Here is a 16,846-nt window from a genome sequence, read left to right as displayed (position 1 = left end):
GGTGAGAACAGTATTACAGGAAAAGCCATCCAGCAACAGCAGAGAAAGAAGGCAGGGAAAAACAGCATATTTCACATCTAACTTATTGAGTTAAAGGTTTATTTCATTCAAAGTAGAGTTGGTGATTTTTGGGACTGCCATTAGGTTTACATGAACAGTTCATGAGAGCTACTAGCTATTTATTGACGAAAGTATGTCTAACTCCTCCATGGTTGGTAACAATATGCCCCCTTTCAGTTAGATGCTATTGGACCTTCCTTCAATTGACCTATGTTGTCAAATACCAAACAAGGATAACCAAGAAACATGGATAACCTTTTGGTGTTGTACATTTCATATGTACTATTTTTGCTTTTTGTACAAATGAGATGCACGTACACTTCTTCTTTTGTTGTTTCCCGGCTTTCTTCTACAAATTTATGCTGTTCGACTTCTGAGTCTAAGCTCAGTTTTCCAAAGCTTTTATTTATTGTAAGGATGTGGATGTTAGTTTTGATTAGATTTTGACTTGATTTCTGTAGCACTGTGATTAGTTTTAAACTGTGATTAGTTTTAAACTGGCAAATTTATTGGGACTGAGCAATAATATTCTTAATAATCTCAGACCTGATGATCACTGGATCTAGGAAACAGTCTTGTTGAGGTGGATTCTGTACAGTTCAGATTGAATCACCGTACCTACAATACAAAAACCTTTTTTTCTAAATGTCCACTTTTTAGAGAAAATCATAGCTAAAGGGGCAATATTTCTGAGTAAATATCAATTTCTAAAAAATCTGTGATCTAGTATTATGAATTGTAATCATTCACACAAACACATGAAGTTTAAAGTAATTTAGTTTGGGGCTTACTGTTCTGAAAATGTAATAGATATACTTAATTCAGCATTCTAAAATTCTTGAGAAGTTCAATTAATTTTTTAGCACAGAAAAATGTAATAATACATTAACAGTATATCTGATTTCTATGCTTGACCAGTTTGTCCAAGGCAAAGTCAATGAACTGTGTGTGTGTGTGTGTGTGTGTGTGTGTGTGTGCGTGTTTGCTTGCATGCTTGCATGCTTGCATGCCTGCGTGCGTGTGTGTGTCCTAATACCATATAATGTCTCTTTCATTGAGGGGATAAACTGACTACAAAGCCACCTCAATGGAAACTTAATTAATCTATTAGCAGTGCTTGGCTCTGCTCCCCTCCTTGTCCTCGACCCTGAGGGGGCAGAGTTGCTTCAGTGCCCAGCCAGTCTGCAGGGCCAGTAGCCTTAGGTAGTACAGCTTCTTCTCTACAAAGACCTAGCTCTTCATTCTCAGTGAGACAAGAGAGAGTGGAGTCAGGAGGTCCAAAAGGATTGTGACCCTGGTGACCCCCCCCCCCCCCCGTACCTGCTGGTTCACTACAGGGTCACCGTCAACATGTACACCACTGATATCAGAAAGCAGGGCTGATCAAGATACATCTTTCACTGCTAAACCTGCTATATAAAATTTCTGACAGGTAAAATAACTACAAGACAAAAAGACAACACCCAAAATCCACTACTGTTTACTTGTCTTTTCAGTTATATTTCAGGACATTTAGGGACTTCGCTGTGGTTGTCTTTTGGGTGCTCTATATTTGTGTCTTTAATTTGTCATGCCCCCAATATGTAAAGGCCTTAAAGCTGAAGGGAACATTTAAGATCAATTCTATTATAATGCATTCAAGGGAAACGTTCTGATTTTCAACCAGCTCTGTTTCTTCGAAGTGTGTGCAATAAACAGGTGAGGCTTAACTCACGTGCCGCCAGCACCCAGAGCTAAGCCAAACATCGGTCATCTGAACACATGACACAGAGCTGGTTGAAAATCGTAAGTTTCCCTTTAACCCTTTAGAGACTTTTGCATGCTTTGGTAGTAAAGGAAATGCAAGGAAAATATAGAACAAAGCCAGGAGAAGAAGAAAAGAAGCAGCAGTATTGTTTCTTCCAGTAAAACAACTTCTCATTTTCATGGATGTTTTTATGGATTTCTCTTTAATACAAGACCTCCAGTGTACAGAAGTATTGTTTCTCTTAAACTTCTGTGTTTGTATTTGAAGATTTTCGTTGCTATGCAAAATCCATAAAAAAGCACATTGAAGGTAGAAAACAGAAGCATTTTGTATGAAACAGAGGATTCAGCCTCCACTCTACACCCTGCAGAGAACAGTTGTGAAACCTAACCCCTGATAAACCCCATGGTTCCCAACCTTACAGTCACCAGTGGACTGGCGTGTGGCACTCCGCTCACCTCCTCTAAACCTCAGTCAGACATAAGGTCAGGCCAGGGGTTAAATGGCTGTGTTGGTCCTTGCAAAGCCCGCAGAATGGCTCATTGTCCAGTGGCCAGGGGGGTAGAGGGTACACAGTGAGGGGTGAAGCAATGGGAGCGCCACGCTACCCCCCCAAGCCATAGGAGTCCTCGGTGTAACCCGCACGGGTAGTCACAGCCACGTTTCATCTTTTGTGCTGTGTAATTTGGAAAGGTCATGAAGATAAGCAGAAAGCTGACCACTGTTTTAAGTGTTGGTGGTCCGTCTCGCAGAGGAGTGTCAATGTGAGCAGAGGCCAGTGACACTGAAGGACTTGTGAAAATAGATGGACGTTGTCTTTAGGCCCACTACGCCCTGTGTATCAGACATAACAAGAGGATAGCTGACATTCCTGACTGCTTCGTGCTGTCCGTCTGACAAGGCCGATCAGCACAAGATAAAATGTGCAATATGACCTCTTGTAAATGGGTTTGCAGTCATTTTTATTGTCTTACCCTGTTAAATTTTACTTCCATTTCTCTTCTCAAGTGTGATGTAATCCACTAAGGGTGTCACCTCTTGCCTGCATGTTTCATTGCTTTTTCTTCTCTTTTTGTCTTAATATTACTGTTGATTGAATATAGAGAACTGATTGAAAAAGTTTCTTTTTGTTGAGTTTAGTTGCAATTTCGTGGTATGTTTTTAGGTAATTTGGCCTGGAATTAATGAGAGTTAAGTGACAAGTTGCCTAAAAGGGTATGCTACCCGTGACATTGCAACAACAGTACATGGTGTGTTCTTTATCCCTTTTTCTATTAGGACAGCTTGAAACTGAGTTTGAATGAACAAATCTGAGCTGAGAATTTCCCTCTTTCTTTTCCATAAGATGCTTCCAAGCTGCTGAAGAAATTAGTCCTTTACCAACACAGATGATGTATGTGTATTATCTAATTAAGTGGAAAATCAGAGCTATATAAAGTTGATCCTCAATGTCAGTTTTAAAGAAAATGGTCGTGACAAAAATGATCTTATCCAAGTTAACAATACGCACCTTGGTCATGCATTTTTTTTTTTCGTACTTGATGGGCCCATCTAGAAAGGGCTAACCTGCACTCATTCACACTAGACACACAGCAGCACACTGTCCATCTACACAAGCAGTCAGTCATTTGTCTCTTACCTGAGCTCCCTGCTGTGCTGCTGCAGTAAATCATGAGTCTGCTGAAGCTGAGTCTGGCAGAACATCAGGTAGCTGCCTGAGGCCGAGCTGACCTGCTGAACAGCAGGGGGCATTAGAGAAAAGTCTGTCTCCTTGTCATCTATGGCCCTCAGGCCAGGCACCGCTTTCTGCAGAGTGTATCTGAAAAAGAGAGCAAACTGGTTAAAATATCAGAGGCCTTTACAGCTATGTTTTTGACTGCCTGTATTTTTTTCATTACTATAATATAAAGTACAACACTAATAGCACAAGTGGCCTATTTAAATGGGGAAAAAACATGTTTTTCTTTAAGAAGTAATAAGCAACTAACAAGAGCAACGTGGTTCATATTACTTATACATTTCTTTAATTATTAAAGGAACTGCACACGATATTCAGAGAACTAATACAGCAGCAAACAACTTTGTGCTAAATAAAGATATAGTGAGGAACGCCATCATGAGTGAATCTGTTCAGCTCCTCGCTGCTATACAATGTGCCCTCATGGCTGCTACCACTGATAACGTCACCCTGACCCACAGCATTGCTGCTGAAGTGTAGTGCAAACCCACCAGTTCAGCCCTTGGATAACACTGCTCTTTCTGTCAGCATTGTTGACACTGCTGCACCTGTTAGCACCGTTAGCTACTAACTAGGTTCAGTCAGGAGCACTCAGTCAAGAAAAACACTTCTTAGCAGCTTTTAGATTTAGCTTATTGCAGTTATTAGTATTTGGCAGTATGGCTCTGTTCTGGGGACCCCCTGCCCTTCCACGTGCTTACTTGCTCAGTCTCCGATCTCTACTGATGGAACACACAGCTGAGATGAAAGACACCTTGACACCTTGTGGTGGAGGGATAAGTTACAAGACTGTAAACATCCGGCGGCCAGCAGAGAGAGACCATGGGGAATAACAGCATGTTTTTATATCTAACTTGGTGAATTAAGGATTTATTTTAACGGAAGTAGAACTGGTGATTGTTGGAACAGCGGACTCACTAACCAAAATTACTAGAAAGAGTTATTAAGACAGTTTTTGTGAGTTTTATTGTGTTGCTATCAAGTCTGAATGAAGTGTGTTTTATGATGAGTTAACAAGGGAATAAAGCCTTGTCAACCTTCCATGACAGAGAGAAAGTTGAATTTAAAAGATGTTAAGTTGTATTTCTCTGTTTAATAAAGAAAATAGGTGTGAGAGTATTACTTTTCTTGATGTTTTGTGGGTTTCTAAGGTGAATTTATTAGTCTGAAAAGCTGATAGTAAGAAGCGTACTCACTGTTAGGGGGTGTTTGTGCCGCACACTTATACCTACATACTGTATATTCTAGTGGAATTAAAGGAAGGTATGAGGGTAAGAAATATAACATACTGCCCCAGCATACTACTAGCTGGCTCAGCCACCTCCATGTTAAGAACTATGTGCAGACAACATGAATCAGACTCTGAATGACAGAAATGCTCTGAATGTCAAATATAGCTCCTTTAAAATAAAAATTTAAAAAATGGATCTCAGCTGCGGCAGAGGTGGCAGAACTGAACAATACCATAGCATTTGTTTAAAAATGTAGACCATTAAATGTACTAGTAATACATCTAAATATATCATCTATTAAAAATTCTGTCTTTTTAAATAACTGTACTATTGTTTCTATAATAGCGCAGCATTTTGAAAATGAAAAACTTTTCATCACTGCAGGGAATACAAACAGCTTGTTGAGTTTGTATGAACAACAAAAAATATAAAGATAATGCAGGCCTTGTTATTCGACATGAACAGATTTTTTTTTAAAAAGTGGATGAAACTAGTAACTTTCAAAATGAAACTCATTTTCAGAGAGAGGGATCTTACTTTGTCTCACTGTAAACCCATATTTCTGTATGTTTCTCTATTACTTAAGGGTTAGAGCAGCCACTCTGTGTTTAGTTTGACAAATAAGAGTTTGAGAAGATTGTTTCAAGTCCCACTGCCGCGACTAATCGTACATGGTGTTCTGTATGCTGAGTACACTGCACATTTTGTCCTTTGGGCTAATCTATTTACAGTGAATACATTTTGAGACGGTTAATATAATTGTTAACTTTATATTGTTTTCTAAAAGTGTAATTTCACAGCCACACTGGATAAAAACTCTATCCATGGCGTATGTTAGGTAGAATCAGCCTTCAAACTGGAGGGGAGTCCTGAGTGGCTGTGAGTCTGGGGGAGAGGTAACTGCTGCCTGAGGCTAAGGATGTACAAGCAGAGGAATCCCAACTATCTGCCAGAGAAACAGACTCAGAGCATCAACTAGTGGAGGCCAAATGTGGTCTGTGTTCAGTGGGAAAATGTGGAGCTGGAAACTCTACAGGACACAAGGGAACAGCAACAATAAAACCCGTTAAAATACAAGCCTTCAGGCTACAAAGTCGCTTTTTTAAAACAGTTTTTAAACAACTGGGTTTCGCAAAATTGATTCCCAGAGCACCATATGCTCTTAAATCTTGTCTACTATGTCACCAGAGGAGGATAAAACATATGCTGAGGGTAAAGCCTTTATTTCACCAGCTCATAATGTGGGTTTTTGTGAATATTGAGCATTTCATAATGTAACTTTACGTGGATATCTCAAGATGTTTTACTAATCTAAGGCTATAATAGATTTTTAAGGATAGATCTTGCTGGATTATTTAAAACATAGCTATATTTTACTATAAAAAATATTTCAATAGTTTCATACTGTCTATGTATCATAATTACAGACTGTAAAAAGAAAATAAAGATAGGGCAAAGTACTCAATCAAGCTGATGGTGGCATACTGTTGTTGGTTTAACCCTTTTCTTCAGACCATTCCAGTGAATTTATCCCACGTAAACGGTTCATACTGTGCGATGGGAGCATGCAGTTTTACTCAGCCTACTGCCATCCTGAGACACAGACATGACCGCAAAGGACAGGATCTGTGTATTGTCAGAGGGATACGGTTTTGATGTGGACCACTTGGTCTCTCCGACACACATCAGGATTAGATTCCAACCCTTTGGGTATGTTGTTCGGCTGGTGGTCTTCAAATGTAGCTTTAAACCCAAATAGAACCTTTTGATGGTTACATGAGCTCATTGAGGTAGGGAAAGTAATCTAATTCAAGAATGGATGCTACTTAGACACACTTGGGAGGACACAAAATAGACTTACATACAAATAATTGGATGCCATCAGTTGTGGATGTTTACAATTGATGATTCTCATTAAATGACTGGGAGGTTTTGCTGGTTTCAGAAAGATTACTCTCTCTACTGTCATGACTTCTGCACTACACTCAACATATGGTTCCTACAGCTTAAGGCAAATTGGATTTCAGACTTTTAAGGCCTTTATGATGCCATTCAGAAAAAAAAAAAAAACAATTTTACAATTACCAAAATGGAAGAAAAAAAAACATGAACCAACATCAATTATGTAGAGTTAGGGAAAATTCTATCCGAACATTTATTTAATGCAAAACATAACTTTTTCATCATGTGGTGGAGACAAGGTTAGAACCTTACTGCGAAACACCTGTTTGACGTGTGTTGGAGAGTTTTCTAGGTAATTTGTTTTTCTCACTCGCCATGTGGAATTTCACTACCTTGATTCCAATCAAATTCCAAAATCTTTTTGCATAAAGTACATCGCGACTCGTTTTTATTGTCTTGTGCCAGTTTCAGCCTTGGCGCAAAATATTGTTTAGATAATCCATGAAACTATACTTCCCATGTTTTTGAATGTTTAAGGCTTCTGAAAGTCAGTTTTAATACATAGTACTAATTAATGGCTTATTTACATATTATTGAATTCAATGTCTTTTAAGACTTTGTAAGGATCTGCAGGAAACTTTTTTTTCAGCATAATGCTTTTTTGTTGTGCTTGTCAGTCTGTCGGTTTGTCTGTATACATTCAACCAAATAAATGAAAGTTGTTTTTTTAAGAAGGCCAGAGATTCACGATTTATATGCTATAGCTATTTCTCTCCTTACAACTTTATCTACATCGACCATACTTGGACTTCAACCTGACCCTTTCCTAAATTGATATAAATTTCATCCTCCTTTCTGAGGGAAACACTGTTCTTGGCTCACATTCCTTCATCCTCCTTCTTCAGCCCGCATGAGCACAAGCCCGTATTTCATTTAGTGAAGACTTCCTCCGAACCACATGCTCTTAAAGTGGCCCTGATTAATCAGGCCCAGTGTTTTCTTCTTTCACGTCTCCTGGATCAGGGGGCTGCCTACAGGGAGGGTAATTCTTAGTGCTTGCCTTTTGGTGCTTTAATTTAGCCGGTGTTATCACTGGCTCGGGATGAAAGGGCCAGGCCATGAGAGCAGAAATACAGAGGGTTAATTCCACTGTTGGCATAGGAGGTTAGGTAAAGTTCAATGAAATATTAAGGTAATGTTTCAGTTAAGGCTTAGGAGGGGAAAAATGTCTACAGGTAACCCATGTTTTTAGGATGTTTTTTGGACAGAGAATAACCCACCAAGCTAGAAAATCCACAAAACCAACTGGCCAGTGGTACAAAAGGCAGGAATGTTTTACATATGCAACTGACATTCAAATGAAAAAAATATATATTTAAATTCATATTAAAAAATAATTTTCTGACTTGAAACATGCAGGGCTATTTGGAGGGGCAAGCAAAGTATAGTTTTTCATGTTTTGGTGTTGCTAAATGGGTGTGAGTTGCTCTGAGGAACCAAATAACTATGCAAACCTGTAACAGTTGACATCATAGCCTATTACAAGCCAATAGAAGCATGAAGAATATGAGTGGTCATTGCATATTTTTCATATAAACTCACTGCAACTGTCTTAACTTGGGTAGAATATTTAGGCACGATAATGGCATGAGCAAATTGACACTGAAAAGATAATTGATTTTTCTGTTGTACAAATATTTGGGGAATTACGCGCACTTAGAGCAGGCGTACGTAAGCGCAGATGTCGGTGGCACGTCGCGGTAATCTAATAGCGGACGCGGATCACAGTGCTAATCCTGGGAAGTGGACAGAGAGGCCTGTGTTCTGCTGGAATGTTTGGACTACCTGAGCCAGTAGACCGAATTTGTGATAAAGAAATACTAGCTTTTCACTGGTATGTTCTTTTGAACATCGATCACGGCGATTGATATTTCACAGCAAAGGAAGCTGAAACTGAAACTTTTATCCAAAGTATTTCTAAAAAGAACAACGGAAATTTCTGATTACACTAGCTTGATTTGAAACTGTGCGGCAGGTACTACAGAGGAGAAAATGGTTAGAGGTGAACAGGCATCCAGAAAATTAGACAATACAGGGCAAGTCAAATCATCTGGAAGGGACATTTCACCCCAAAATTTAAAAAGAAAATATATTTTTTCTCTCACCTGTAGTGTTATTTATCAATCTAGATTGTTCTGGTGTGAGTTGCCAAGATGTCTGCCTCTCTCTCCATTTTAATGTAACTAGATGCCACTCAGCTTGTGGTGCTCAATGTGCACAAACAATACATTTTAAAAACTCAACAGCAATGTCTCTTTCCAGAAATCATGACCAGGTTACTCGAGATAACCCAAAGGCCTTGTTGTGAGCAGTTTTGTTCAAGACCTATTTTCTTTAGAATTAACTACTACGTATCACCATGCCGACGGAAGCCTGCATCTACACATGGACAAGAAGCTCGTGCTCATGACAGCATGAGATGTGTAAATAAGATCCTAACCAATACGGGATTGTGGCTTATTGGTGCATATTCGGATACCAATATTGGAGAGTAAAATGTTTTTGTAAAATACCCTGCCTTTATTACATATCTTTGTCACAATGTTAACCTCAGATATGGTTAACATTGTGACAAAGATATGTAATAAAGGCAGGGTATTTTACAATTTAACAATAAACATTATTGTATTATTGTCAAAAGGACATCAGCGCAATCAAACAGGAAACTTCAACCAGGAATTTGATCATTCTTAATTTCTCTATGAATCTTTTTCTGTATTATGTTCCATCAAAAATTAACTTTTCATACCGTGCATATCAGGACATCATAAAGGCAGATACAGATGTACCTATGATGGGCCAATATCAGGCGATAACATTGGCTGACTGATATACTGGTCAGGCTCTAATGTAAACATTAATGCCGTCGTGCTCGGCTGAGCTGTAACATTAGCTAGTTCAGTGATGCTCGGTGAGCTAGCAGTAGATGCATGCTATCTAGCTTAGTTCAGCAGAAAAAAATAGTTCCTACATGAAACTGCTCACAACAAGATCTGTGGGTTATCTTGAGTAAACAAGGTCACGATTTCTGGAAAGAAATATTGCTGTTAAGCCCTCGCCTTACCTCCACCTACTCTCCTGCTGAAGAGGATTCCCCGTGAGGCGGACCTCCTGCAGGAAGTGACATCCCTCCACACTCTCACACACGTTCTGGATCTCTGAGAGAGAAGAAAACAACTCTGCCTTGTCATTGTCTATTTCTTACTCTATTCCTCACTTTCACTAGTGTCTGATTTAGTTATGCAGTTCTACATCAACTGAATGAAAGAAACAGAGATATGTTCCAGAGACTTGTGGGCTAATGCATCTTCTTTCCATAGAGTCAAATGCTGCACTTAGACAGCCAGCATAGAGCCAGTATAAACGATGCAGCATCATATAAAAATATGGAATCCTAAGTGTTTATGCCTAAAGGTTTGGTGTGTGTTAATTTATAGCTATTGTAACTTCTTTTAAGTGAAATGACGTCAGCAAAAATAAGCTGAAACAACACCAGGTTTTGAATTTGTCCACATTACATGCACAGTAAAGGTTGGTGTTCCTTTATCGTGAGGAAATGGGATTTTTAAAGTCTGTTTATTCATTGCTACCTGACAAGCAGTTGAATCGAAGATCCAGATTTGCAAGGGACACATAATCGGACATGGAGGGCAGCTGGGTAATTCTAGGACACAAATCACAAAACACAAACATTATTTTGAAAGCTGCCCTGCATCTGCTTAATAATCATGTTGCTGTTAAACACAGAAACTTTCTGAAATTATGTGACTGGTTTTTAAGTTGTCTAGGTTGCATGAGTCACCTAAAAAAAATAAATGGAATATAAATTTCAAATTACCCAAAAAAAGGAATTGCAATATGTGCTTCTATCACATACGAGCCCTAATGCAAAGATAGATATCAAGTACAACAGAGGAATGTACCTGTTTTGGGCCACAGAGAGATGTTGCAAGAGAGGAAGCCAGCACTCAGTGAGGCCCTGCAAGGAGGAGACGCTGTTGTCATCTAAATGCAGCTCTCTGAGAAGGACCTGGTTGTTCAGACTGGGGGGCTAATGGGAGACAAGGTAAAGTTGTCAGTTAGTACTGGTCATACTGTGGGGTTAGACTAACTTTCTGCAGCTGCTGGTCCAGCAACACCTAAATGACCTCATCCATCATTGTCAGTTATTTTAGTCCTGCTGTGTTTACAACCATCAGCGTCAGCCACACGTTAAGCTCTGCTGCGATCAAGGGGTGGTGAAAGTTGTATACAACACCACACTAACCTCTTTTGTTTGTTCGTCATGTACTTTTATTTTGCATGTTTTCTTTTTCTTGACTTAACCTCATCAAGCAATTACAAGTAAGTTATGTTACCAAAGAAAGGCAAACATAAGCTTCAGGAAATTGACCCTCTTTCCAACTATGGTGTATTCTTAAGGAAATACATTTTGACTAATACAATTTTAATGTAACTTACACAATCAATGAATGGCTTTCATTAAGGAGTGCCACTCAGTGACAAGGTTCTTTCATTATGCATTCTGACTCTCTAAAACTGATAAATTCAAGAATGCTGTTCATGCTTAGTTTAAAATGTACTATTACACTATGTATCATCACTTTCAGATGTTAATTGAGCTTGTTCCATCACATCCGTCTTTGGTCCAATGTAGCAATTGTTTTGGACGGAAGGAAAATGTGTGAATCCTGTGAAAAATATTGTATGTTGTTTTGTTATTTTGCCACCAGTGGGATGAACCGAGCCATGACATTTAGTCGTAGAGTCTCTTGGAAAACGGTGCAATGTGTAGTGTCCAACAGCAGTGTGTGGTTTTGTTCAATCATGATCTGTTCAAGGCGATGACATGAGCCCCCAAAATTGCTTCATCTCATGAGTTGATTTTAATAAATCAGCTCTAAACAAGTAATTGATTTGTAAAACCTCTGGGCTTTTGTTGTGAATATTTGAGAAACATCTCAGATTTTTAAAAATCATTATTATTTGTTTCATGCACATGAGTAAGCTTCTGTCTTGGGCCATAAAGATAACACACTCGAATTCTTCACTTAGGTGACCTCCCTTTTAAAATCTTCAGTTTTCTGCATATAAAAAAAATATTTGTTAGACATTGGGTTTTTGCTAATTCCTACTTCCAAATTACTTGCATCCCTACACAATGAAGTGTTACAAACTGAATAATTTGGGGGTAATTCTATACAAACTGTTGAGTGTCAAGTCCCTTATCATGCGGAAACATACAAATCAGTTTCTATACAGATCTCACAAAATTGCAACACAGGAGAGTGACAACAGGACTGGTTCTTTCAGTGATTAGCTGTAGCCATTTGTTATTTAGTTTTTTGTTTGTTTGTTTGTTTGTTTGTTTGTTTTACCTCAGTTAGGCTGTTGGCTCTGAGGTCCAGCGTGTTGAGCAGAGCACTGTTCTCCAGACCCTCCACACTTGCCAGATGGTTGTGTGAGCAGTTCAGGTGGAGGAGAGTGTATACGTCCCTCAGTCCTTTGGTATTGATCAACTGGTTGTGATCGACTGACAACTTCTGCAGTCTCCTCACAGACTCCAGACCAGCTGGGGATGAGATGCAAAAATCAGAGGATTCAGATTGGAAAACAGCACAGGTTGAGCCTGCATATAAGCAGTAAACAAAGTATTAGAATGTCTTAAAGAAATGTAATTTGAAATGAGACGGTCCAAAAAGCCCCATAAAGGGTGAGTCAGATCACAATATTGCAGTAGCTGAATATACAATTCAGTGTGTTTAACCTCTTGCCTGGCCAATATCTATTTATGACTTTAGCCTCAGGGCTCAAGTTCACTTCAGTAAATAAATCACTTCTCAATGCATATTATAAAAGGGAATGAAGTCCACGGCTGAAAAGAAGAGAGATGCTGCCCTCTTGTGTGAGTATTACAGACTTAAACTCCAAAACAACTACCAACCTCAGATGTGACACAATCACATTTTATAATGCCAACAATCTATGATCTATTACTACATTTCTTACAAGAAATATTTTAGACATCAAAGTTAATGTTTTATAAGGTAAATTTTACATTTTTCAGTTCTCACCAATTCGGGTGATGGAGTTGTGTGAGAGGTCTAGAACGTCCAAATTTTCAGCTCCAGTTAAGCCATGGATAGACGTCAGCTTGTTGTGGGCAAGTTTTAGAACCCTTAAACTAGTCATATTTTCACAGTCGAGGAATGAGATATAATTTTCCTGTGACAAAACAAATGATGTTAGGACACAACAAAATATTACTGTTCTGACTTTTATTTCCAGAATCAAAGATAATGATATCTAACTGACAATAATCAAGATCTGCACTATCGAACAGCACAAAATAAAGGTATGTAAAGATCTTGGATCACTCAATGTCACTTGAAAAACAGTGAAAATCCAGACCATTAACTCATTGGGTTCTATTTATGAAATGTACTAACAAAATCTACACCTGCTTCTGACTGCTCGTAGTGCGTGTTGTTTAACTAAGAAATGCACATAAAAATTTTAATATGGAGAAACACATATGTTAAACATGACAAAAGATTAAAAATATATCACATTAAAGCTACAATAGTTGGCAATTAGCAGATTTAAGCTTCAGATTTGGTTTCTTAAAAATGTGGTTTATTCAAATAGAGTTAATACATGTGCTTCTGAGTTTGTCGCTGTCTATCCAATGATGCAAGCAATTCGCTTTTCTGCAGCAGACAGCTATGACTGGAAAGAGCCTCCTCGTGTAGCTGTTGTGGGTTTTTATTGCATTTTTTTTAATAGTTTCATATTAAACCCCTTTCATTGAATTTCTTAGATGGTTTTAACAACAGAGAATATAAAAAAAATAGAAGAAAATAAAATATTTTTTCTCAACTCCACTTCACTCAAAATAACTTCAATCTCAGCGTCAGAAAACTTTTTCCCTCTCTCTTTTTTTCTTTGCAGCATGTTCGTTGGTCGACGGGATGCACCTATCCATAGTCATTTTCACCTCCTTATATGGTGGTCACTGGCAATTCATGGACGGGGTGTATGTTAATTGCTGACTATTGGGAGCACACTGTCAATTTACAATTGATTTACATTCATGAACAGACACACATGCCTATGATCAAATATAAGTTTCCTGCAGTGTTCAGAAATCCAGTGTAGATATTTAATACCAAAGTTGTACATGCAAATATACTCAAAGATTTACTAACATTTCATAAATGAGACCCATTATGTATTGAGTGAAAATTCACCTGTGCATCGATGTAGCAGAGCTGTGGTAAAAACTTGATGCCCTCCAGGGATTTGAGGCCACAGCGTCTGAGGGTGAGGGATCGTAGCTCACTACACTGAGCGAGAGTAGACAAGTTACAGCCAGGCAAGTTCTCCAGGGTCACTGTCATCACCTAGAAAAGAGGCAAAGATCCGTCAGGGCTCACAGTTGCGCGCAGCATGACACAGAGAAATTTCACTATTATATCAAAGAAATAAGGACCCTTCAGAAATGATTTAATGGTGCATGATATGGTGCATCCTCTTTAAAGTTTAAGTGCAGTGCGTTTGTCTTCCCCCTCTGACAGCAGTTAGAGTAATTACACAACATTGTCCTTGCATTTCTGGTGTGAAAAGTTATGGATTTTACCAACAGAATCATTCTTTACCGTCCCTATTTTTCGTCACCCCTCTGCTTGAAGTACCTAGCACAGAGATCCAGCACTAAAAGGTGGAGGTAGAAAGACTGCAGTCCATTGATTGGTCAGTAGAGAATCAACACTGTGCTCATGATGAGCTGTGGCTGGTCTACCCACTGTTTATATTGTGAGTTTTTCATACATTAGTAAACTATAAATATAAAATGAAGTAATGTTTTGCAGCAGCTGTAGACTGAGAAAAAATCATTTTAATCACTGGGCCAACTGCAACTTTTAAGGTTGAACATTTACTTGTAATTTAACTTAATGCATGAGTTGAAGACGTGAATCCATCAACACACCCTAAATTTCAATATAATTTCAACTTTGACCATTCCATCCGTTTTTATTGTCTCTCTTGGATGACATACACTTTCAGTAAAGTGGATCTTTAAGCTTATATGTATATTAATTGCAACCAGATTAGGTGAACTGCATATATTCTATCCTCACTTGGAGAAAAAAACATGGCAAAGCGTTGTTCCTGAGCGCTCCGGTAGCACTTAAACCCCGCTCTTGCCTGATGGAGTCAATGCACAAACCTGCTATTTTTTAAAATTCCACTGAGAGAGCCTTTCACTCCAGCCTGCTCTTTTTTGTTCAAAAATGTATCTACAGTCTGTGGATGATAAACGGGATGTAGATTTCACTCTCTCGTATGTAAATAAGGAAATACAGCACCAACAACCCCACCCACATGTAAAAGTACTGTCTGGAGTGGAAATGCTACACAGATCTAGGGTCTAGGTACCTGTCTGTAGGTGTTTTGGTTCCAAAGATACTATATTGAAAGCTTTTGATGGAATCACAGCTTTACAGTGTTCAAACAACTTTATCCTTTATAAATGGTATTGTCAATGTGTCTGTATCTTGGCAGAGCATTTGTAAAAATCCTACCTCCTGCAGGGATTTCCAGGCTGTCGACTGCAGCAGAAAGTCTGGGCAGAGAGGTGGCAGACTGCTGGCCTCTGCAGCCCTCCTCAGCCCTCTCGGACCCCAGACAGAACCTTTCTGCTTCCTCCCTTTGCGGAGGGAGAGTTTGGACCAGGGGATACACTCTCTTATCCATGACAGTCTCTTCTTCTCTGTGTGCTCTGGGAGGCACACAGGTAAAAAAACAGACACAGTGGAAGGCTTTGCTGCTTTATTTTTCTCAAAGTCCACAGTTTCACCTGCAGAGATCTGACTGATGTTTTCCTCTGGGTCATGTTGTTGTGGTCTGGGTTCTGTACCTGTGGGACTGATTGTAGACTCACTGTGTGAAGGAGCTGTGGTTGAGGAAGTCCAGGTGGGGCTGTCTTCTAGGTGTGAGGCGATGGTGTTTTCTGTTTCATCTGGATTGTTGTTCTTATTTTGACCCATCATGCTGTTATTTTGTCTTTTCTCTTGCAGCTCATCCACCACTCTTGTCTCCTTTTCCCTACCCCGAACCACTCTACGTTTGCTGTCCACCTTCTCTTTAAGTCTCACTCCTTCTGTCTTTCTGGTGACCTCTTTCTCGTTTTCTTCCACTTCTTCTTTCTTCAGTCCCCTCTCTGCCTCCTCTCTTTTACTCTCCTCTTCCTTTGCGTGCTTTTTCTCCACATCGTCCTGCTTCTTCTCTTTGTCCTCTGTTTGGCCCTCATGTTCCATCTTCCTGTTGTCCATATCATATCCTTTAAAGGCCTTCTTAGCGTCCTTGAGCGTTATTTCATCTTCTGATTTTCTGTAATCCTCATCGTCTTCTTGTCTCTTGTCCTCCTTCTGCCTTCTCACCTGTTGTTCCTCTTTTGTTTTCTTTTCATATTCCTTTTTCCTCCTCTCGTCCTCTTCAATGGGTCTTGGTTCTCCTTTCATTGTTCCATTTCCAGTTTCCTTTTCTCTCACCACTTCCTTCAACTCCTTCTTTTCCTCCATCTTTTTTCTTTCCTTCTCCCTCTTCCTTAGCCCCTTCTCCTCCTCGGCCCTCTCCTTAAGTGTTACTTCTTCATCTACATGTCCATGTTCTCTTCCTTCCGTCTTCCTCGTCTTTCTATCCTTCTTTTCCAGAGCCTCCTTCTCTCTCTGCTCTTTCCTCATCTCCTCCTGCTTCCTCTTCTCCTCAATCTCTTTAGTTATTTTCACCTCTTCCGCTATGCTCATATTTTCCTCTTCCTTCTTTTTTCTCTCCTCCTCCTCCTTCAAGCTCACTTCTATCTCAATCTTCCTCTTCTCCTTTTCCATCTTCTTCCTGGCATCTTCAAGCTGTTTTCTTTCATCCCCCCTTTTCAGCTCCTCTTCTTTCTTTAAACTCTTTAATTCCTCTTTCTTTTTCCTCTCTACTTCCTCCTTAATTTTGATTTCATCCTCCAGTCTCCTGTTCTCCAAATCTACCCTGCTTCTTTCTTCCTCTCTCTTCATGTTTTCCTCCCTCTCCATCTTCCTGTTTTTCTCTTCCTCT

At 39.3% G+C, this 16,846-nt stretch overlaps 1 protein-coding gene across 1 annotated transcript in view; it reads right to left on the bottom strand.

Moving 5' to 3' along the window:
- Positions 1–16,831, bottom strand: part of lrriq1 (leucine-rich repeats and IQ motif containing 1) — a 40,961-nt gene extending 24,130 nt beyond the window's left edge. Inside the window, exons 1-8 of the mRNA XM_042496379.1 lie at positions 15,325–16,831; positions 13,990–14,142; positions 12,814–12,964; positions 12,118–12,311; positions 10,663–10,790; positions 10,330–10,403; positions 9,804–9,897; positions 3,447–3,626 (exon numbers count right to left, since the gene is read on the bottom strand). Of these exons, the coding sequence (XP_042352313.1) occupies positions 3,447–3,626; positions 9,804–9,897; positions 10,330–10,403; positions 10,663–10,790; positions 12,118–12,311; positions 12,814–12,964; positions 13,990–14,142; positions 15,325–16,824 (2,474 nt within the window). The 5' untranslated portion in view covers positions 16,825–16,831. The remainder of the gene's footprint in view (positions 1–3,446; positions 3,627–9,803; positions 9,898–10,329; positions 10,404–10,662; positions 10,791–12,117; positions 12,312–12,813; positions 12,965–13,989; positions 14,143–15,324) is intronic.
- Positions 16,832–16,846: the final 15 nt, after the last annotated feature.

The sequence above is a fragment of the Plectropomus leopardus genome, chromosome 11 (assembly GCF_008729295.1).
Source record: "Plectropomus leopardus isolate mb chromosome 11, YSFRI_Pleo_2.0, whole genome shotgun sequence".
NCBI classification, from domain to species: domain Eukaryota; kingdom Metazoa; phylum Chordata; class Actinopteri; order Perciformes; family Serranidae; genus Plectropomus; species Plectropomus leopardus.
The sequence above is the reverse complement of the archived record's forward strand: the minus strand, read 5'-3'. Positions and strand labels throughout refer to the sequence as shown.